This window comes from Amphiura filiformis, chromosome 19 (genome assembly GCF_039555335.1).
Source record: "Amphiura filiformis chromosome 19, Afil_fr2py, whole genome shotgun sequence".
NCBI classification, from domain to species: domain Eukaryota; kingdom Metazoa; phylum Echinodermata; class Ophiuroidea; order Amphilepidida; family Amphiuridae; genus Amphiura; species Amphiura filiformis.
The window spans coordinates 45,308,518-45,332,487 of record NC_092646.1 but is presented as its reverse complement, the minus strand read 5'-3'; the positions used below and the strand labels follow the sequence as shown (position 1 = coordinate 45,332,487).

At 37.3% G+C, this 23,970-nt stretch overlaps 1 protein-coding gene across 1 annotated transcript in view; it reads left to right on the top strand.

The window, feature by feature from the left end:
• The window catches only part of LOC140141360 (uncharacterized), a 40,364-nt gene extending 17,349 nt beyond the window's left edge, over nucleotides 1-23,015 (top strand). Inside the window, exons 3-10 of the mRNA XM_072163197.1 lie at nucleotides 1,244-1,403; nucleotides 12,331-12,482; nucleotides 12,994-13,179; nucleotides 13,882-14,001; nucleotides 16,745-16,831; nucleotides 17,258-17,393; nucleotides 19,697-19,745; nucleotides 22,573-23,015. Coding sequence (XP_072019298.1) covers nucleotides 1,244-1,403; nucleotides 12,331-12,482; nucleotides 12,994-13,179; nucleotides 13,882-14,001; nucleotides 16,745-16,831; nucleotides 17,258-17,393; nucleotides 19,697-19,745; nucleotides 22,573-22,624 — 942 coding nt within the window. The 3' untranslated portion in view covers nucleotides 22,625-23,015. The remainder of the gene's footprint in view (nucleotides 1-1,243; nucleotides 1,404-12,330; nucleotides 12,483-12,993; nucleotides 13,180-13,881; nucleotides 14,002-16,744; nucleotides 16,832-17,257; nucleotides 17,394-19,696; nucleotides 19,746-22,572) is intronic.
• Nucleotides 23,016-23,970: the final 955 nt, after the last annotated feature.

The following is a 23,970-nucleotide window of genomic DNA, read 5'->3' as shown; positions in this document are numbered from 1 at the left end:
TTTATACCATCTGCACTGACTTGCTGCTATACACGCACAGGAGCTGTACTTTTAAAATACGCGCCTGATCAATAATGAGTCTTTCACTCCATTGTTAAAGTATTGTGCTCAATGTAGCATATGGAGTGACCAGGCCCTGGAGTGTGATGGTTTTGTAGCACATGACAGTATTCATTCAAGCCTATCAAGGTCAGTTATTAGCCACTTGCTGAATGGCTGGGCATTATCAGCTATCAAAGAGATACCTTATGCTGCTGCCAATCACAATATAGGTTAAACATTTTGTTAAAACCCCAGAAGTGATATCAGGACAAAGCTGTGCATGTTGGTACTTGATTGTTTGGATTCCTATGTTGAAAATCCCTTGTAGTACATTAGTATTTTTCTTATGTGTAGTATATATTGTTGTGGAAAAAAAGTTCACCTGGACTTTTGATTTTGTGCCACTTTGGCCATTATGGATGATTTTTGGCAAATGTTTTCTAAAAGCATGATTTCAGTGCCTCGGTTTGAAGAAATACTTAATGCTATTGACTAGTAAAGTGCCATTTCATAAGAAACCCTTTGATACTTTCACAATATGCTTGTTTCATGTTTGCATATATATTAAAATAAAGAAATATAAAAAGGTAAATATATGCTTATACCAATTTTGCTCACATTGCTATATTTAGACTTTGTCAATTTATTTCGTTCCAATGACCGGTCAGAATGGGAAACTTTGAAAATTCATAATTCAAAAGTTTTTGACCGATTTTGACCATTTAACCACCAAAATACTTCTGTTGATGAGTTCTTTCCAGAAAACAATCTTTTGTAGCAATAGGGGCAACATGAAATTATGATGGTCATCCCTACTTATAAATGTGTACTCAATTGGCAATCTTGTACCCAATGACCCCCATTTTACAGTTTGTTACCCCAATGGCCCCTTTTATTTAAAGTTTCGTACCGAATGACCCCATTTTTATTTAGGTTGTATACTGAATGACCCCATATTTTTGTAATTGTACATTTGACCTGAAAGCCCCTACTTTTAACATGGCCGAGGCACATCCCTGCCATTTCTAAACAGACTGCTCTGTTTAGTGAGCTTTTTTTATTAACCTAACTTACAATGGTAGAATATCTACTGGTATGGCACCATATGGTGAATTAAAAAAAATGACAAGCGTAAATTTCATACTTTCAACTTCTAGTTATAAGAAGGTAATAATGCATGTTTTATATGTTTGTTTTACAGAGAAGACCACTTTCTTCACTAACTACCTTGGAATGGTTATTCCTAGGTATAGCTTTACTCAGTACACTAGGCGCTTTAGGGTTGACCTTGGAGAGAATTATTGATGTTGAAAAAGACACCGCTGATGCTACATTTGCTGTTCTTTTGCTCATCAACATAGGTAAGTTTGAATGTTGTGATGATGTACATGTATTATACCGTACCGGTATTTCGTCAAATAGTCGGCAAGTCGCCCCCTCAAATAAACGCCCCCACCACTTTTTTCAACCAAAATGTTTCAAAAATGCCGATATTTCCATGCCATCTTGTGTAGTAAGCTTACCAAGTTCCCCACATGGTCGGTAATGGCGTCAATAATTGGCAAAAATCTGGATTGGAAACCCGGAAGTGAGCCAGAAATCAGTGTTTCTAGTTCATATTTCATCATTTTAGCATTTTTTATCGTTCTAAAATTGACCTTGAATAAACGCCCCCCTTGGGAAAATGTAACGCCCCGGGGCGTTTATTTGACTAAATACGGTATACCAAATCAGGTTCAAACAACCTCCATGGTGTTTCATCTAACATAGAGAAAAAAAACATAGGCATGATTATTATATGAGACTTAAAGGTGAACCTCATTGAAAATAAAGTTATATATCAATGGAAAGCTTATGATGTCAGGATACTAAAAACTATTTTTTCCGATTTTTTTGATGGCCAATAAAGCTGAAAAATTAAAAAACGAATGAATTTTTGGTCTTTTTAAGGCGCCCAAAAAGCACCCAAATCAATCGTCTATGACCTTGGGAATGCTCGTGATGTAAGCTCAGGGTTCGCAGTCACGTGATCCTACTCGGAAACATGTAAACAAGACTTGCTTCCTGTACTTTGCAAGCTGCCCGGCAAGTCTAATTTTCACAATAAAGCTTGAAATTAGAGGAATCTTCAAGTTGCTGGTTCCTTCTATATATATTAGAAATAATAGAATTATTGTCAACACGTAAATTTTCCGTAAATTTTTGACAAAATCAGTCATAACTAGCTGGGTATAATTGGGTAATTGAGTTTGAATTTGCGCTGGGATCAATTCCATGCGCAAATGCTTGCTGCTACCGCTCATGTCATGGACTGAATAAACATGATCGAATAACAAATTAAATACTTTCATGAAAGTTCATCTGTGTTGGAGAATCATGATTTTGATTTAAACTTTTGATCAAACACAAGGAATTAATTCCTACTCGGAATTTTCAGATGGTACTCCATCTTTCATCAGCGAAAGTGATACAGTCACTCACTCGCCGATGAAAGATGGAGTACCATCTGAAAATTCGAGGTAGGAATTAATTCCTTGTGTTTGATCAAAAGTTTAAATCAAAATCAAAATTAAATACTTGTTTGTGACATTCCCTATTCTTGATTCATTTTAAAATATCTGATTAAAAAAATATCGTCTTGCAGTAATCCAAAATTAATAAAAAACCGACGATTTCATCAAATCCAGCCCATATAAACTTGGTTTTCATATTTAGCGCATTCGATGTAATACATGCATTCTTTCCACACAATCACGATTGAAAGAAACAGATATTTTATTATAAAATAAATACAATTTGGGCTTAATAGATCATTATTTGATGGAATTCTGAAATCTGAATAAAATTAAAATATTGTCACTTGTGTCACGATTCTTTAATGATAGTACAATCAGTATACGGTACTGAAAAGTGAACCATTGATGTTTTATGGATTACCGCACATGATGCGTAAATTGCTGCTCAAGAAATTGAGGGGACCCGACACTGTGGTTCCAGGGTTTATGCACAAACACAGCGACTCGCTTCGTCATGCTTGCGTGTGTTTCAGCAGATTTGATCAATCGTTATCTTATATTTGGAACATTTACAGGAATACATTTTGCTGATGAAGTAGCAATAAGTTGGAAATATCAGAATGTGAATATAAAATCGGTCATTTTGTCTGCAAGTACAGTACAGTCGCGGACTGAACACTCGGCGCCGGACTCGGTGAGTCTCGGTCAGTCACGCACTGAGCAAGGATTATTAAATCAGGATGTGACACTTCGTAATTTGCATGTGTCCAATTCATATGTTAATAGCATATTGTTATTAAAATGATGGTCTGACCTGGCTAGAGGGCGTTAATATAATAGACGCGTTTGATCAAGGGACAGAGTAGTTGCCGTTTGTATCGGCTTCCTAATCTAAACATAATTATTATGCACATTCCGACCAGACTAGCTTTGCCAGGCAGAGTAGGCCATGACGTGTAGGCCTATGTGCCGATTGCCGAACGATACATTTTAAAGTATTTGCATAACTCTTTAGCATGAAACTGTAATTGTCATCTAAAACAGACAAACAAAAACAATATTATTTGAAGTTTTAATTTTTTTTAAATTACCCTATTTTACTACGGTAAATTAAGATGGCGGTAAATTACCATGTAAATTAAGCGGTAACTTACCGACTCACAACACTGACATGAATACAAGTTTTAGTATTATTTAATAATAGTATTTCCTCTATCGTTTGATGTACAATGGTACAGGTTGGGGGGGGGGCAAAATAGTTTTGTACTTAATATGAGGGTGGGGTCATAACAGTTTTAGGTCCATTAACTTGTGAGACCGGGGGTCAACAAAGGTTTGGGTTCACGAAGAGGGGATAGGGGGTTAAAAAATTTGTAACACAAAAAAATATATTGTCCCCCACCAAAGTATTTCTGAACACTCCCTAAACTTAGTTGATTTTCAGCAAATGTTATTTTTCAGTGAGTTTTGCTTTCTGTGTTAAATTATGGCAAACGGAAACAATCAAAATATGATGTAGCAAGGAAACAAATACTATAATCGCTCCTGGGTGTCACCCATGCATACTTTTTTTTTTTTTGTTGGGGCCTATTGCCAATCACAAAGTTTGAAATTGTAATTGTTTAATGTAGGCTACTCCCTAACAGAATACGTTTATAGGCACGCTGGCGAAGTGACGTACTTAAATCGGATTAACTACCATAACAATAGATGAATACAATTTTGACTATATCGCCCGCACTCACGTTCATGCAGTAGGACCTACCGATGCATTGAACCATAGATGTCAAAGAAATGCTAATCACTCATGCACCTGTAAGATTAGTCTCTTGAAAGAACGGTATTGTTATCAATCTATTATATGATTGAAGACAGGTACAGACGGCTTGACGTGAGCCTATGATTTTTTTTTCTGGGGTCTTGTGGTGTACGCTGGTTATCATCGATGTTGAAGTGCCTATAATAGTTCAATGTAAGAAAATGAGCCAATAGACGTGATGAATAAAGATCGGATTTTTGGATTATTAGTGGCGGTATACAATTAAATGTCAAAATTACGGTGCTTTTCTACTTTTCAACAATAATTCATACTGGCAGGCTACACCAATAAGTGTATTAGTGCAGATTGATATTTTTCGGGATACTTTTCCACAGGAGGAAGCACATGGCAAAAACTATTGCCGCGGGTGCCATTTTGGAAGGTCACGTGATTTTTTGACTTCAAATACTCACTGTATTTCATATCTTATGCTTGTCGTATATTTCCTTTGTATTATCGATAGTTAGTCTCAATTTCGACATTACTATATCAACAAGACATTCCATTATCAAATTAAAAGACTTTCTTGCAGAAACAAATCATTGTGGCCTGATGGGATCATAGTAGTTGACCCACTTCCGCCCGGTCTAACCTTGCTTGGGGGCGCTTTTTACTATCTTCAACAGGTTCGATTCGCTAAACTTACGACACCTTTATGTGGTGACCTCAATCACATGGGCTGAGTAAGAGTTGATGTGAATTATTCATAACCGATCGATACCTTGCCTCACTTTGTTGAGAGCAAGCCAACAAAATTTCCATAGGTTTGCGTGGCTAAATAAAAGCCGTGAATTTAGTGTCACCCCCCTGCACTGAGTTCATCCCGTATGTATCTCACGAGTTCGCCTATCATACATGACCGGTTGTAAAGTTAAGAAATAATTAAAAAATCCTGTACAAGTACCTTATTCTATTCCTTCATTTTCTCATTGTGATAAGTTCATCTCAACTTGGTGTGACGATCTGAACTGGTAGCACTAGCAGTTATTTTTTGCAATCTGTTTTCATTCCGGTTCTTCGGCGAATCTTTGCTCTTCGTGCTTTGACTGTAATATTCCCTACATGTATGCATATCAGTGATATCGTGGATGGCTTGGCCTATCCCAAATCACCCCGGCCAGCACTTTTCCCATTTTTAAATCCACACACTTTATTCAGGAACTTCATTCTTGATTTGATCATGATGTTTCCTTCATGTTATTCTTATTTTATTGAAGATATTTTTCATGTAAAGTAAGTTGACAATGACTGAATTCGTGCATTGGCATTGTGTTTACAATCAAACCCGGAAGTAACTGTGTGTCCCCAAGATGACGTCATCAACGAAAGCGCCCAATTTGAACGATTTCGTTTTGTAATTTAGGGGGGGTGCCAATATCCAATCTTTGCATGGAGATTATGTCTATCCTGGTACGTTAGGCAAATAAAAAATATTCTTTTCTGCTTCCTGACATCATAAGCTTTCCATTGATATATAACTTTATTTTCAATGAGGTTCACCTTTAAGAAACTAAGACTGAGATAATGTTGTGTTTTCAATTTAAAGTGGCTTTTAACTTTTAAAACCAAATCATATCTGGCATATGATCTGGCAACGGCAGCAGAACAATTTTGAAAGTGGGGGGAGCCAGTCAGGGGGGTGGGGGTGTCTGAGGGGGGATGTGCCCCCCTCAGAAGTGAGAAACTTTTGTAAAAAAGGCCAAATTGAAACCATTTGATGGACTATTTTGGTACGGTACTATTATTGTGTACAATTTGAGTTTGAAAAAGCCCTGAATTGATGAAATGAAGCTATTAAAGCCATTCGTGGACAAGTTGGAAAATTTTGCAAAATGAAGGTCCAATTGAAGCCATTTCGTGCATCATTTTTACACTTTCTTTAAGCCTGTTAAGGGTCTAGAATTGAGATTTGATTATTTATGTTCACCCAGGCCCCCCCTGGCCCCCCGGTTCCGCCGGGGATGTGATCTGGTAGAAAGGGGAATCAAGGCAAATTGTTTGTAGTTTACACCATTAGTGGTGGATGACAATGCCACTACTGAACCTTAAGGGGCACAGTGTATTTTACCCATACGAAAAATCATTCCGTACGGACCGTACCGTGCATGCACGGATCACTGACAGTAACGCAATCAACCAATCAGCAGTTGGAAAATCGTTAACCCAATGACGTCATCGCTGCATTTTCATTGATAAAATTCAAAATCGTTCAAAAACACGAGTTTTTAATTGCAGATATTTAATTTTTGTAATCATGAATGTCAATGCCTTACTCAAATTAACATTGTGTATTATCGTAGCGTTGAATGCGCTAAAGCTTGTGAGGCGGATCCTTCGCAAATTTGGCGGATCTTTTGTTTTTTGTGACATTAAAAATCCATCTTTCGCATGGCCGCTGTGTGTGTGTGTGTGGGAACGGGGTCAGCTATGCACGCATGGATTCTATTAATAGCGACCTGCATGCATAAACACTAGTACTGCTGACTGAGTGTACCAATCGTAGCAGGGTGTAAAATATAAAACAAAGTCAATGTTTAATATCAAATACCTGGGTACGTTATGGGGTAAATATAAGCATTTGAATAATTTAACAATTATTTGAACCTGAAAAATAAATGAACATGAAAGTTCATGAGTGATTTTTCAACATATTTGACTGTTGGATAAATATGGGTGCTGCAGCTTTGGAGCTAAGGCAATATGGCGCATTACTTTGAAGTTGGTAATGGGTAAATTACACTGTGAGGCTCAGAGAAGAAGAGGACCAAGTTAACTAACAGGACTAGTTTTCACTGTGAGTTTTGGTGAAAGACCCCCCTACAGACCTATTGTAGCAGAAATGACTTTTGAAAGTCAAAAAGTTACATTTTGTTTTATTATCACAAATTCCAAAAAATAAGATACATGCACATAGAATCATGAAATTTGATACCATTTGGAGACAAGAAAAGGTGAATTTATTTGATATCCCCAGAAAAAAACTGTTGTAATATGATATCCCTAGAAAGAGTCATTTTGGGGATTTGATACCCGTAGTGGTATTCTCACTTTTTGGCTCTTAGCGGAGCTAGTGAGCCTTAGTCATTGTAGTCAGTGAGGACTGTATTTTTGCTACACATTTTGGCCACTTGCGTTCTTGCTTTTTATGCTAAGGTTTCTTTTGTTAATGATATTTGGCTTTGAAATTACATTCCAAGGTTTGCTTAGTTATTTAGCAATCGATTGCACTCCTTTAGAAGTGAATTTGGGGTGGGGAAAGTACTTATTTTGAAGTGAGAAAAGTCAAAAGTCGTCATGAGAAACAAGTCATTTCTATCGTTTTGCTTGGTTCCCTGTATGCGCTAGAGATTATTTTGGTCTGAGTAATTTAAGTTGTGAGATCATGGGGAATTGACGGATTGCACTATTTTTCTTTGGGAAAGTGACCTTTTATCATGAATTTTGCGGTGATCTCACATGGATAGAAACGTGATTGGATGATTCCTTTGTCCAGATTGTTTATTGAGTTCTCGAGAGTTTTGTTACCATGGGACAACACTTCAAAATATTTAGAGACCAGCGGCGTAGTAATTTAATTAAATGAACGCTAAATAACCAGGGTTGCCAAAAAAATTCAGCCCGAATCGCAGGTCAAATAATCGAAAAGTCGCCCAATTTTTTTCTTCACCCTTTGTATTCTATGGGGCAGGAAATTGTCCCGGGGAAAATCTTCAAAAGTCGCCTAATTGGGTTACCAAATCGCGGGTTTGACAACCCTGAAAACAACGTCTCGACAGCGAAGGTCACATCTGGCTATTCATTATCATTGTTTGTCTGGCACGCTTTCTACAGCGTGGGTTGGGAATTCTGAAAATCTGTAAAAATTACAATTTTGCGGAATATAGGGTGGGTTTCTAAAAAGCGTGTGAGCAATATATAATTATAAAGCGTAGGGGTAACGCTACCAAAAAAAAAAAAAATATAATAAAGTAATTTGATGATCTGTTGAAAACATTCATATTTTCTTCATAAATCTGGAAAGAAAATGTCAAAAATTAATTTGCTGATGTTTTCAATTCATACGACGTCACCTGTAGTAGAATCGACGCGCCGTGAGTTTTATGAATGAATATAATTTTCAGTCTCTACATCAGCCGCTTTGGCCCGCTCGCTCACACTAGAAGTGGAGCGATCCGAACCACAGCGGCCGTGTAAAGAGTATAGACTGACGTATTCATGTATTCAGGATCTCACAGGTATCTCAGCCTTCTGCCCATTTGCCCATGTGTTACTTTATGATAAACAATCTAAAGTCGTATCTTTTCGATGCAGTTGCAGTGATGCAGTTTTGCCAACATTTAATATGTCGCAAATGTTTCAGATGAATAAGAAAATCATGAGTGTTTGATAGATGAGGATAAATTCTGCATCAATTCGGATTCTGAAATGGATTGATGGCGCAGATAATGATAAAATGGACCCGGAAGTGACTGTATGAAACGCCGATGTTCAGTCTTCCGAATTTGATAAAGTAATGCTGTAAACAATGTAAAGTCGTATCTTTTCGAAAGATGATTGCAGTTTTGCCAATATTATGTCGCAAATGTTTCAGATGAATAAGAAAATCATGAGTGTTTGATAGATGAGGATAAATTCTGCATCAATTTGGATTCTGAAATGGATTGATGGCGCAGATAGTGATAAAATGGACCCGGAAGTGACTGTATAAAACGGCGATAGCGCCGATGTTCAGTCTTCCGAATTTGATAAAGTAATGCTGTAAGCTTTGGTCACAAACACTGCATAAGGGTGGGGGTTCAATTTTTGATAAAAAGGGTGTCTGTCTAAAAAGTGTGGGGAAATATAAATGGAGGGGTTTGACCCCTGACAAACGTTCGAAATTTGTAGCTGCTACAACTGATCATCACTATTTAATTCACTAGAATCTGTTTGTTTGTCTGTGTCTGCCTCTTCTCTCAGAGACTAGTGTAGTAGTAGCTCGTTACGTAGTGATTCCGTTGTCCCACTGGCCTACAAAACTTAGATTGCATGGCGATCGGAGTGTTATCGTCAGAGCACTAGCATAGTAGGGGAAGCATGTTCCTCAAACTTGGTGGGTGGATGCATCTTTAGTACTTACAACAAGTCACACATACAATATTTTCTCAATTCGAATTTTATCCTTTCTGGGTATGACTGATTTTGTTACCGTAAAATTTGTGTCAATTCCCGATATCACATAATAGTACCGTACACTATAAATGCAGCACATTTTGTAGGCTCCAATTGCTGATTACATAAATGAGAACAACTGGTAACCAGCGGCACTGTGCAGTACCGGTCTGTTATTCAATTGCGTTGTGTGTGGGTTATGTGTATTTTATGTGTAAAATGCCTATGCGGCGTGGTGATCCACCCAAAAACAAAATCATCAGATAGATCCCTGGTACTAGGTGCATCTTGACCCCAGCATAAGTTTGTATTGGTTAGTGGGTCAAGGTCACCTGAGGTCATCCAGGGGTCATCTGAGGTCAAATTTGCAAAAACTGTTGTAGGGGCATGAAACCGTGGGTACAGTCAACATTTGGAGTCAAATTTCGGAAGGTCATCCGGGGTCACCCAGGGGTCATCTGAGGTCAAATTACTAAAAACTCGTATGGGCATGAAACTTGGTGGGTACAGTCAACATTTAAAGTCAAATTTTGGGAAGATACTAAAAATTGTCGTATGGGCATGAAACTAGGTGGGTACAGTCAACATTTGGAGTCAAATTTTGGGAAGGTCATTTTGAGGTCATCCGGGGTCACCTGAGGTCAAATTACTAAAACCTGTCGTATGGACATGAAACTTGGTGGGTACAGTCAACATTTGGAATCAACATTTTGGGAAGGTCATTTTGGGGTCACCCAGGGGTCATCTGAGGTCATATTACTAAAAAACTGTTGTATGAACATGAAACTGGATACAGTCAACATTTGGAGCCAAATTTTGTGGGGTCGCATGTTCCTCGAACTTGGCTTGGTGGGTGCATCTTGACCCCAGGCAGAACAAGTTTGTATTGGTTAGTGGGTCAAGGTCACCTGAGGTCATCCAGGGTCATCTGAGGTCAAATTAGCAAAAACTGTCATATGGGCATGAAACTTGGTGGGTACAGTCAACATTTGGAGTCAAATTTTTGGAAGGTCATTTCAGGGTCAACCGGTGTCACCCAGGGGTCATCTGAGGTAAAATTGCTAAAAATGTTGTATGGGCATTGGTGGGCACGGCCAACATTTGGAGCCTAATTTTGTAGGGTCGCACAGAACAAGTTTGTATTGGATAGTGGGTCACGGTCATCCAGGGGTCATCTGAAGTCAAATTAGCAAAAACTGTCGTATGGGCATGAAACTTGGTGGGTACAGTCAACATTTAGAACCAAATTTTGGAAGCTCATTTGAGTCAGCCAGGGGTCACCTGAGGTCAAATTACTAAAACTGTCGTATGGGCATGAAACTTGGTGGGTACAGTCAACATTTGAAGTCAAATTTTAGAAGGTCATTTCGGGGTCATCTGAGGTCACCATTTAGAGCAAAATTTTTGGGAGGTCATTTCGGGTCGTCTGAGGTCAATTTAGATGAATTCTAATAGTTGCCAAGGCTTTCTATAGTTGTTGAAAGCTAAAAAATACTAAAAAAGGGGATTTTAAAATTTTGCAGAACAAATTATTCTTGCTGGTTCAGTAGTAATTTGCACAATAATGAATTATTTTCAGATTTTGCAACTAATAGTAATGCGGCAAAAAATAATAATGCGGAGGAGGAAGATTGACCACCGCATCGAGTTTCAAGGACCGTATTGAATATTTGTGGGGAATTTTTTCAAACTGAAGGTTTAAAAAATTGACCGACCTACCAACCTGTTGCGCATTCGACTCCAAGAACAATTGCTTTCCCACAAAAAAAGCGTAGAGCCACAGCGCCATTGGTGCTCTTGTTTCAGATCGAGCATGGGTACCCGGCCAGAATCCCAAGTACCCCTAGCTAGTTCCAGTAACTGTAACTCGGCATGCCGAGTTACAGTGCACTCTATTGATATCTGTTCCACAAATAAGAAACTTCACAATATGTGGGCTCATTTTGGGCTCTAAGGATGTAGCTGAGGAACTCTCTCAAGGACAGTTTGGGCATGTACTGATGATTTTAATCCCATTGTACCAGGGTTTGGGCGTGCGTGGATGATTTTAATCCCACTGTACTAGTGATACTCACAAAATTTGAGTTTGAAAAAGCCCTGAATTGTCGAAGCTATTAAAGCCATTCGTGGACAAGTTGGAAAATTTTGCAAAATTAAGGTCCAATTGAAGCCATTTCGTGCATCATTTTTACACTTTCTTTAAGCCTGTTAAGGGTCTAGAATTGAGATTTGATTATTTATGTTCACCCAGGCCCCCCCTGGCCCCCCGGTTCCGCCAGGGATGTGATCTGGTAGAAAGGGGAATCAAGGCAAATTGTTTGTAGTTTACACCATTAGTGGTGGATGACAATGCCACTACTGAACCTTAAGGGGTCAGAGAAGAAGAGGACCAAGTTAACTAACAGGACTAGTTTTCACTGTGAGTTTTGGTGAAAGACCCCCCTACAGACCTATTGTAGCAGAAATGACTTTTGAAAGTCAAAAAGTTACATTTTGTTTTATTTTTTTATCAAAAATTCCAAAAAATAAAATAAATGCACATAGGATCAGGAAATTTGATACCATTTGGAGACAAGAAAAGGTGAATTTATTTGATATCCCTAGAAAAACTTTTGGAATATGATATCCCTAGAAAGAGTCATTTTGGGGATTTGATACCCCGAGTGGGAGTCTTGAGACTAGTGGTATTCTCACTTTTTTTCAGATCGAGCATGGGTACCCCCTTGCCAGAATCCCAAGTACCCCCCCATGATTGAGGGGTTGAGTTACTAATACTTGTGTGTGTTATCTTTTTCTCTACAGTATTTGTAACTTTTTATATTTTGAATGGAGTGTTTGGAGAAAGAGCTTTTGAAGTACTTGCCTTTGTCATCGGTGTGTTTGTGTTGCTTCTTTATTGTGTCATTAATTACATACAGAATCCAGGCAGTGGAAATGAGAATATTATTAAACTGGTAAGTACTCATCTAGAGAAAAGTAAATGTATTGGTAACTTTATAATGATGGGATTTAACTTCTGGCCACACAACATGAATGATAGCCAGTGAAACAATATCCCCTGACCACACATGGTATATGGTTTGTTGGCATGCTTGTGGCACAACTGTATAAAAGCAGTAGTGGGGCCAGTGCCCCCCTCCCTTCTCGTCATGGCCACCCATCTTCTAAAGTTAGCCGTAAGAAATATAAAAATAAATAGTAACATGAATTGAACTGATGGTCTATAGATAATAACATCACTGCTCTTCTCCATCTGACTCATTAGCTCAGTTGGTAGAGCATCGTTCCAGTGATCTCAAGGTCCCAGGTTCAAATCCTGGATGGTTGGTGATTTTTTTCACTGGTTGTCATTTATGTATGTGAGACTTGTGTTAAAAAGTCTTTTTCATAAGAAATAAGTAGATCATATTTACTACAGTGAAATGTAATTGTTTTCATTAATTTATCTTTTGAATTCCATGACAGACACGCCTGGTGCTCATTTCTGTATTTGGACCTGTTGATATTGTTCTGGGTTTGTTTATTGCCAAGCAGTACCATGACTCAAAAAACCTGATATTCCGCACTGTTGGTGCAAATGTGGCCTTACAAGAGTTATGTACTAAAGTGTTCCTGTGTGAGAGCCTACTAAAGTTTGACCTCCAATTAACGGTAAGCAGTAGCGCCATCAGAAATTGTTATTCAGGGGATGAGGGGGCAAAGTGCATTTAAAGGCGGGGGGTCAATACATTTTGCATAAAATTGCAGCAAAAATGTAACTTTTCATTTGATATGTAATTTATCATTATTTGTCAGGGTTGCCAAAAATATTCATCCTATTTCGCTGGCACGACTGTTGAACAGAAGTCAATATTAGAGTGCATTTTGTGACCAAATTGGTCTAAAATTGTATCATTTGCAGTGCGAATTGTGTCCAAAATTTGTTGAACAGAAATCAGGCTTGTGAGAAATCAATTTTAGAGGGCATTTTGAAACAAAATTGGTTTAAAATTGTATCACTTTCTGTGAATTGGGTCCAAAATTTATCTTCAACAACTTCATGATTTGTTGTTTTATAGCAACTAAATTCACTACATGTAAGTAGGGGCTAAATTATTGGGGTTTTTTCCACTAAAACTGTAAAATTGCTCAAAAGTCACAAAATTGTAGTGGCCATTTTCCAGTTGCAGGATGACAGTTCAGAGTTGCCTAATGGGCTACCAAATCATGTGTGTGGCAACTGTGTTGTTCTTTTCACACTTTATCGTCTTTATGCTAAGAGAAATAGTAAAATGTTTTGAATTATACTAATGGTTCTAAGGAAGAGGGCTTATTTGTTTTGAATCCTATATACTATATGTTTTTATTTGACAGATGAGTCTTGTGTTTTTGATCATGAATGATGGGTTAGCTACCATTGACCTAGAGGAGAAGCTGGTTCTAGGTATTGGCATATCATATGGTATAATCTGGATTTGTCTTGGGTATCTAGCAGTGAGTATACCATTATTTGTATATCTGCCTTCCCTCAAAGAGATTAGACCCAAAAGAGTACCAACTCCGCCATACATTTGTGTGTTGCTGGTGGAGGGCAAATAGTGTACATTATACCTCCGGGTTATTTTGCCATGCACCTGGTATACTTCAATTTGAAGTGTGTGCCTGTTTGCGTTGTGCGAGAAGTGCTTAGTGTCTTTAACGGGTGCTAAGTGCTATGCGCACCACCACACACCTTTGTAACGTCCCAGCTTAAAGACATTGATTATTGCTTGCTTTTGCGCTTTGTTGACGACAAATGCTGGATGTTCACTATTTTGGTCTACATGAAAAACTCAGCATCACACATGGCGCGATTCTGAGTCTGTACTGTTTATGTTTATTTATTTATAACATTCGGCCGAAGCCAGGCTAAACCAATAGTGCTCAGAGGCTACTAAATACAAGGGATGCCTCCAGATATGACGGGACAGGAATATGGGAAGAGGTCCGATTTTAGAAGCAGGAGGAAAACCGGAGCACCCGGAGAAAAACCTGCGAGGATGAGCATGGATCGGCAACCAAACTCACGTGTGGCACCGCGGGGAATTGAACCCGGGCCACAGTGGTGAGAAGCGAGTGAGAAGACCACTGCACTAACCCGCCCTCCATGTCTAATCTCATTGGTCTTCCCAAATAAAAACTAAGTATCTGTGAACAAATTACAAAACATGTGCTGTCTTTTACTCTGGGAGGTAGGTGTTTTGAATTAATCTGCTTAGTCATAATGCTGTATTTGCAAGTAAACAGCATATCAGATACTGCCTTTTTGATTCTTATCTGAGAGGCAAATATTTTGAATTAGTATGCTCACTAGGGCATTATCAGCTAGTAATTATGAAGGCAGATACTGTGTTTTTACTTGGAAAGGCTGATATACAGTAAGCCAAAGAATTAAGGTACCAGTTATGTTCACCCCTGAATATCCTAAATAAAAACAAATATGTCAAATTTAAAACAAGCAGTCAATACCTGTAATCTTTAGCTCTGATTTACCTTATTTATTGAAATTGGTTGAGAATTAAAGAAACGGTGATATAAAAACATAATGAAGAAACAAAATCAAAAGTTGCACTTTTGTGTTCTAATAAATAAAAGCACAATGCTAGTTTTAACGTGGTAATCAATGGAAGCCCAGCGCTGGTTCTCTTGTTCACGAACACTTTGTGTACAAACACAGCAAACTGCAACTTTTAAATTGGTATCTTCCTTGGGTTTTGGGATCGCCGTGTCTTTATTTCTTGAACAATTTGAACGAATGAGGTCTTAAATTCAAGCTAAAAGATGCAGCCATTAGCTGCTGGTTCCAATTATCTGTCTTTGTTCAGGATATACAGGTGGTGAACATAACTGGTACCTTAATTTTTTGGCTTACTGTAGGTCTTTTCCTCTGTATCCAATACACATTTTGGTGCCACAACCATCCTCAGGCTCTAGCTGTTTGATTGAATACAATTTAAAACAGAGAAAGATAAAACAACAGAAAGTAAGGAACTTTGCTTCTGATAAACAGTGGGGAAATGATTTTGTAATATGTGACACGATCAAGGGAAATGAGTCGGATGTCGCTAATATTGATTTTGAGATATTGGCAAAGAAAGTGTTAACATTCTTTTGTTTTATATTGTTTTCAGCGATTGATAAATTGACGTAACTTCACAAAAGAAATTTGTATCAACATGGGGTTTTCAGTTTCTAAAAGCCCTAAATGTCCTCTTTAGAAATATGTGTAAAACTCATTTTCGACCAGGGTCGACATGCGACTCATTCCCCTTGATCATGTCACATATACATGTAGCAATCCCTGGCTTAAAGCAATTAATGTGCTATTTCCATAAAGAATAAATTCTTATTTGTTTTCCACAAAATATTTGTCACTGATCATATTATGTCCCCTTTTTAATTTGAGCCAAACAAATGAAATTGCTATTCATTGCTATTCAATAGTATTAGTATTCAATAGTAATATTATTGCATTCGAGCGCAAATAACAAACTGTTATTGAGCAGAGCTGAATGTAGCTGGGATATATAAATCTTGGGGGTACTCAAGTTTGGTTTTAGTAGGAGTGTGCCACTGAGAATTTGAAAGTGAACCAATTTTTCAAGAAATTTAGACCCATCAATACTGTATACCAAATTTTCCAAAGTTTTGGCTAGATTGAGGCAAAATTAGGCTATTTTCTGAAAAAATTGAGAACATTTTGAAAAAAGGACCCATCCATATACCAAAATTGGCCTTGACTGAAAAGGGGTAATTGATTTTCCAAAAGGCCGAAAATGCGGCATGTTCCCATGATCATTTGTACTGAGTACCACCCCTTGTTATGCCCAATATAAATAATACATAAATTCTAACTAAAGAGGATTAGCTATAGATAATTTAGACATCAATGATTCACACATTATTTCAGCCATCACTTTATCGGTGAACACAGTGAATACATGTAGAACCATGATCTCAGGTTTGTAATGAAATTTAAAATTTACTGTAATTAAAGCACTTCAGGCTTAGTCTTTCACATGGTATTTTAATACACCATTGTACATTACAATCTTGCAAAAAGTAGAAAATCAAATTGCTGTGGATCAAATCATACATTATGGCTTTAAATCCAGTTCAGCTCTATTTTCCTCTGTAGTAATTAAGTTTACTCTATGAATTATCAGCATGTGTTTTGTTGTATTTTGTTTCTTTCCAGATGCGATATGAAAATAAAACATTGTCTTGGATGTTTTTGTGTACAAGTTGGATGCAACCTGCATACATTGTCTACAAATTGGTGGATGTGAGTACAGGGTTGCCAAACCTGTGATTTAGTAGCCCAATTGGGCAATTTTTGAATAGCTTAAAAGTGAAGGATAAGTCTATGAAATTTTCATTTGGTATTTTTTCAAAAGTTGATAACAACCATGTTGAAATATGTGTACATCCATATCAAAAGGATGCACTTGTCGGCTGCTACATTATGTTTAATAACTAGGAATAATTACCAGACTCATCGGAAGTGGAGGTCATTTCAAATCATTCCTAAGTAGCATTGTTTACAAATACAGAGATCATTCTTAAACCATGTGACTTGGGGATACTTTGAAATGACCTCCACTTGAGATGAGTCTTGTATTTTTCCTAGCTATTGTGTAAAAAGAGACATATGTAGCAGCCCCAAGTGAGTTATAGTTAAGGTGTTTTTTTTTTTCCATTTTGATTGCAGCTGGGCCTTGATTGGCTGGGGATGATTTCAGCAACCATTGTTGTATGCAGCTTCTTTGGACTCATCTTGAGGGGATCAGTCTTTGCTGTATTTATCCTGGTATATCGCAACTTTGGCCAAGGCCTCAAAGAAAAAGGTATGATATTTAAGGGGTGTGACCCAGTCGACAGCCTTGTCCCCCATTTTTCTTGATCAAAACTGAGATTTGGGTATCAGAAGAAAGCTCATATATGACCATCCACGACGAACCCAGTGTAAAGTTGCCAGTACAGATTTAAAGATATGGACCAATAAACCAAATAGAAATCAATAGAAAACAAAGGAATTTTCAGACCAAATTTTGAATTTTGAGCAGATATTTTTCAAGCAATTATGCTGTGTGATATATCATTTTAAGCTTGTTTTAAGGTGATTTTAACTAATTCAAAATCTATGATTCTTAAATGTGCAACTTTACACTTGGTTTGTTGCGGATGGTCCCATATATTTCTCATTAACCCAGTAAAATTCAACGCCCAAGATATGTTTCCTTTAGATGATGTGAACAAACAATGTAGTGAATTGTGGTAACCGCAAACAGAAGTATCAGGGATGTAAGTCTTCCTGAAATTCCCAGAATTCGAAATGTGGCAAAAAAAAAAAAAATTCTGGAAATGTAAAAAAGAAAATTGTTTTTTGATTTTTGATTTTTTTTTACATTTCGAATTGGATGATGATAATTTGTCATAAAAAGAGCAAAAAACCCTTTTTTTGGAGGGGGTGATACCCTGCAGCCTATTCCCCGGACAAGCCTCCTTGCACCCCCAGAATTCCGGAAATTTGGCGAGGTGCTTGCGCATGTTTTTCAGGGAGTGGATCATTGTCTCACTTTGATGTATTTACTATTCCTATATGGGGCATTGTTAATGTTTTTGCTTCTCATACCAAACCGCTGTAGAAATACAGAAAAGAAACTCCAAATTTGGGTACATTATTGTTTTAAAGGGGCATTTCGTGATCCACAGCCTCATCCCCCCACTTTTCCCAAAAAAAGAGATTTTTACACCACTGGATACCTCTGGCTACATAATGTTTATGTACCAAATATTTCTTGCAGATTAATTCGTTTAGCAAAAATATCGCCAAATTTGAATTTAGTTCTGGTGCACCAGAACGAAATTACAACACATTGTCTATGGAGCAGTGTAATACACATAATCATGCATAACTCGGAAACGCAAAATCGGAATCAACTGAAATTTTGGAAATAAGCTTTTTTCGTGGATATCTACTGAAAAATGTCATAAAAAGAGGATGCTAGGATCACGAAATCCTCCTTTAATAGTAGGCGTCAATGTAAGAATGAAAACAGAACATGAAAAAACTCAGACAATGCAAAAACCAGCCAATTTGCCTACTTTTTTCTGATGGGTTTGGGGGTAACATATGGGTGACATCCCAAGTTTTTGGGGAAATACCTCCACCGTGGTACTACAACTAATGAATAATTGGACAAACTGAAAATCAGGGTTCGCAGGTTTTTGCCGCAGGTGGAAAAAACCGTGGTTTTAACCGCGGTTCTAACCACTTGGCAAAAACAATTTTTGCCACTTTTTGCCGGCAAAAATGGCAAAAACTAAAAAAGTGATTTATAGTTCAGTTTTTTTATCTCAAAACAAATTATTAAGTTACAAAAATAAGTTTCAGAGTTTAACAAGGCCAGATTTTGTAATTATAAACAATATTAAGAAATTAAAGGCATGAGTTTTCATTGCTCAAGTGCATTTAATCACGGCCCCAAGGAAGAACAACCTAGGGTTGAAGTGGGCCCACCGTGGCTAAATAAAGTTGAATCTGAATCTGAATCAAAATGTGGCATGTATCAAATTCAAAACATTTTCATTTTAAGGACTTGATGAGACAAAAAATATGTTGAATGATTCGTTAAAAGTTGTGGGTTACTGTTTATGAGCTTTCTGTGTCACTTTTTAATATTTGAGTGACTATATGTGAGTTTTTGCCAGTTTTTGCCATTTTTGCCAGTTTAAACCAGGCAAAAACTGGCAAAAACAGTTTTTGCCAGGTTTTTGCCACTTTGCTGGCAAAAACAGGTTTTTGCCGGCAAAAACCGAACCCTGCTGAAAATAATGAGTGAGGTGCAGCCAAGCACAATATTTTAGATTTTTTAAATCACCACAAAATAACATGATTAGAAATACCACCTTTGTTCCCATATTTTAAAACTTTGTTTACATTAGGGAGATTTTGCACATATCCATATAGCTTAAATATAAATACATATCACAGAAAGTGGAATGCGTAACTCGCTGTGTATATGCTCCCCACGCTTTGTGATTTGTACACTTGGCTCATTATTGTGATTTAATTATGGTAATTGAACCAATCAAGCTGATGTATATTTGACCTCTTTTTTCCCTTCCCTCTGTCTTTCTCTTTCAGTGCTCAACATTCCAGCTGAGGATGAAACAAGAAAAGTCATCGATCCTCAGTAAGCTTTTGATACATTGATCATTATAGAATAGCTTGGGATTATTGGGTTATTCCAGTTGAAACCCATACACCCCCTTAATCTGCCACAAATGGAGTTGCCTATTCAGGTAACCCCATTTAAAATTCACACTCCCTTTGATTAAGATCTTGACTCCCATAGGGGGTGTATGGATTTCAACAGGAATAGCCCATTGGAGGTAAATAATATGAGCCATGGGAAATCATTGTGTATAAAGGAAAGAACAGCTTTACTCTCAATTCCAGAATACTTGCCGAACTACCAAGTTTATCCAAAGGGACATTGCTTTTGGATAAACTTGGATGTGACAGTCTATCAAATGTGGCTCAAAAGGTGCTCAAATTCTTATGTTTGTTCTTGTTTGGAGCAAAGTACAATTGCTTACAACTTTGGTAATGAAAAATTGAATCAAAATAACATTTTAGAAGCAAGAAACTTAGAATTTAAATTTTCAACATTTAAGACTCATTCCTCTTGATCATGCAACATTTAAAATTGCTTTTGCTTAAGTGGTATATATTATTACTTGTAAGCTTGTATTACTTGTATTTGAGTATAATCAGAATTCTTACAATGTTTGTTTAAAGTTGTTGCAATTTTACAAAGTGTAAGAGAAAGACAGTACTCTACGAATATTTGTTTACATTTTACATGCTATGATTAAGAAGCTCATTTTATACACAAATTTCCATTTACTAAAAATTACTTGACCTGGTCAAGCAGAATGCACATAATTTTAGAAATGCAACTTTTATATTTTGGAAAAGAACTGTTTATGAACAGCAGTTTGATAGAACTTTCATCAGCATGTGACAGCAGTTTTATTGCATAATGATTGCTGTCAATGACACATATATGGATCTTAATATAAATTTCAATGTATTTTGAATCAATTAAATTTTTTTTAAATGTGCTCAATTTGCATGGCCATTGGTAATGTATCATGTACATGTTGTGGGTAGTTTAACCATTTCTCTCATGTGATAACTTTAACATTATGGATATTGGGTTAACATAAATGGTGTAAATAGGACATGTACTCGCAACTGAATTTGACCTATTTTGCATGTGAATGATCATTAGGCCAAACAAAATTGATTCTTTGTCTCACGTCACTTCTGAGTTCTGACTTCAAAAATTTAATGTGGAATGAGGTTTTTTTAAACTCTTTGTCTCACTAGTGTCTCGTTGCATGGTGAGGAAAAGAGCTGGAGTGAGATGATTTAATACATCATGGTTTTTAGACTCGCAACGCAGCCATTTAAGAAAAATATATTAAAAAAATAAAAAAATAAATTGGACATTCAACGCAGCAATTTTACAATGATTTTGCCAACACGCGCTGGCGATGTGAGACAAAGAATTAATTTTGTTTTGCCTTAATCCATTAGAAAAGTTCTCATCTTACATAAATATATGGTGACATTTTCCATGTGTCCAATAACATTCATATTCATGTAACCAACTTAATCCTAAGCTGAGTTTAATATTGTAAACAGTTGTAATTGAATTGACTTTGGTTTGGGTTGTCACCAAGATAAGTATTGTACTACCGTCACATTTTACAACACTTCCGTCAATACATTCATAGCAAAATGACATTGAGTGGGACCCAATTATGGCTATACTATAGATGAAGTGATGTTACATGTTTACATTCAGACCGCCCTCTGTTGATTCCGACAGGGCAAAATAATACACAGTATCTGGCAGAGCACAAAAAATCTTTTCAAAACCCAACTTGCAAAACCTTTGTTGTTTTAACTTTGTGATATATTATGTAGCTTGTGGCACTTGTAATCAAGTTTGATAACAATTTTGGTATTATTTGCTTTAATTAAAACCAAAGTTTATGCAAAAAAAAACCACTTCTCCATATGTAAACTATACAGTCCTTTGGTTTACATTTGTCCATCTCACACCACCAGAGGGCATACAAAATGTAAACAAATGTCACCTCATCTATTGCTCTGTGTATTTGAGGTGTACATTTGTGACATGATCAAGGGGAATGAGTCGCATGTCGACCCTGGTCGAAAATGAGTTTTACATTTGTTTCTAAAGAGGACATTTAGAACTTTCAAAAACTGAAAACCCCATGTTGATACGGCTTTTCTTTGCTAATAAGTTACATCAATTTATCAATCGCTGAAAACAATATAAAACAAAAGAATTCTAACACTTTCTTTACCAATATCTCAAAATCAATATTAGCGACATCCGACTCATTTCCCTTGATCGTGTCACATTTGTGAGTATAATCACTTTATTTGTAACACTGTAATTCGCGGTTGTAGTGAATATGTCATACCTCAGTTATTGGTTCACGATTGGTTTGCACTCCTGTTAGGACTTTGTGTTGTGATCATTTTGTTTGTTGTTTTGAACACAGATAGCATGAACCAGTTGACCAGGCAACAACCAATCGATTTTGACATTACACTGCGACGGCGAATTGTACACAACTTTTCCAAAAACTTTTAGTCCACCACCCAATTTTAGTGATCAACTTGAATTTGAAGTATCAGTTATCAAATCTTGCTGGTGGACTGAACAGTTTTTTTGAAACATGCTCTCCCACTAATCAGGTATACATTTTCATCATGAAATAATTTTGATTAACATGCATCAGTTGGGCTGGCATCCAATACCGAGAGTGTTGGACCTGCCCAATCTTCATCACAAAGTAGTGGGTAGTCAAAACCAAACCACCAACCCCTTATTCCTAAACTACTGGTTCTAGTATAGAATATTAATATTATATACCAAGTGGTAGAAATAAATGTTGGCCTTTTACCCATTTCAGGGTCGGATATGGAACTATTGCAAAAGGAGAAGCGGTAGGTGGTGACTGGTGAGAATCCTGGCCTGGCCACTAGGGTATACTAGCCTCAGCTTCTCAGCCTTGACGAGTCCTCAAATAAAGTTGTTATCTTAAAAAACACATGTTAAAGTATGACCTGCCCTCTCTGAGTTGTACTAGATACATGTATGCCAGTGACAGCAGTCACTAAATATTTTGTGATCAGAGGGAAAGGGCAGTCTCAGGACCTGTGGTGATCAGAGGGTTTGTGCTATGGTTTGTGCATGGTTTGTACCCCAGGCACTCTAGACTGCATTTATGTCATATTATGAGGGTCTGATTAAGACCTAGAATATACTTACTGAAAAAAGTGCATAAAATCTGAAACTACAACATGTTCCAGGGGTGGATCCAGGGAATTTCAATAGAGGGGGCTCTGAGCCACCGCGCTGCAGGCGCCCGCTCTGCAAAAACACAAGGTCAGGCGCAGCTCTGCAAAAATTAGAGGGGGCGCGCGCCGGGTGCGCCCCCTCTAAATCCGCCCCTGTGTTCCTGTTTAAAACGAGGCTATCTCTGTGAATAGGTTGAAAAACAGAAAACCAGATAAATGCAAAACAGGGAATAGGGCCACATTTTAGACCTATGATACTTTAAGGTCAAATTGTGTCCCTAAACTTTGAGAGTCTGAGGCTGCAACTTATCAACTGGTGTGAATACCCAACCTGTGTAGAATGTAAATTACACCCTTTCTGATAATGGTCCTGTTATTTTGAGTGCTTGTTGCAGTATGATGTAGATGTACTCGAGTCTGTTGAAGAGTAACATCAAGGCTCTTCTTCTCAACTGGCAGTATTACAATTTTTTAGTTGTTTAACATTTCACTCTTTAGGGCATTTCGTGATCCACAGCATCATCCCACTTTTCCTGAAAAAAGTTGAGATTTTAATATCACTGGAAACCTCAGGCTACATAATGTTTATGTACAAAACATTTCTTGCAGATTAATTCGTTTAGCAAAGATATCGTAAATTTGAATTACAACACATTGTCGAAATTACAACACAGAGTAGTGTAATACACATGATCATGCATAACTCGCAAACGCAAAATCGGAATCAACTGAAATTTTGGGAATAAGCTTTTTTTATGGATATTTACTGAAAAATTTCATAAAAAGAGGATGCTAGGATCACGAAATACTCCTTTAAATTACATCATTTCTAATCAGCATGGTAACCAGCTTGGGGACCAAAATTATTCTAGAATCACATGGATATACATGAAATTAAATTGTCACGTTTAAATATCACTTATTACTTTAGGGATTCAATCATGTTTCACCGTTGTTCATCACCGTTTACTTCGCGAGGGCAGCTTTAGCTGCCCGAGCGAAGTAAAGCA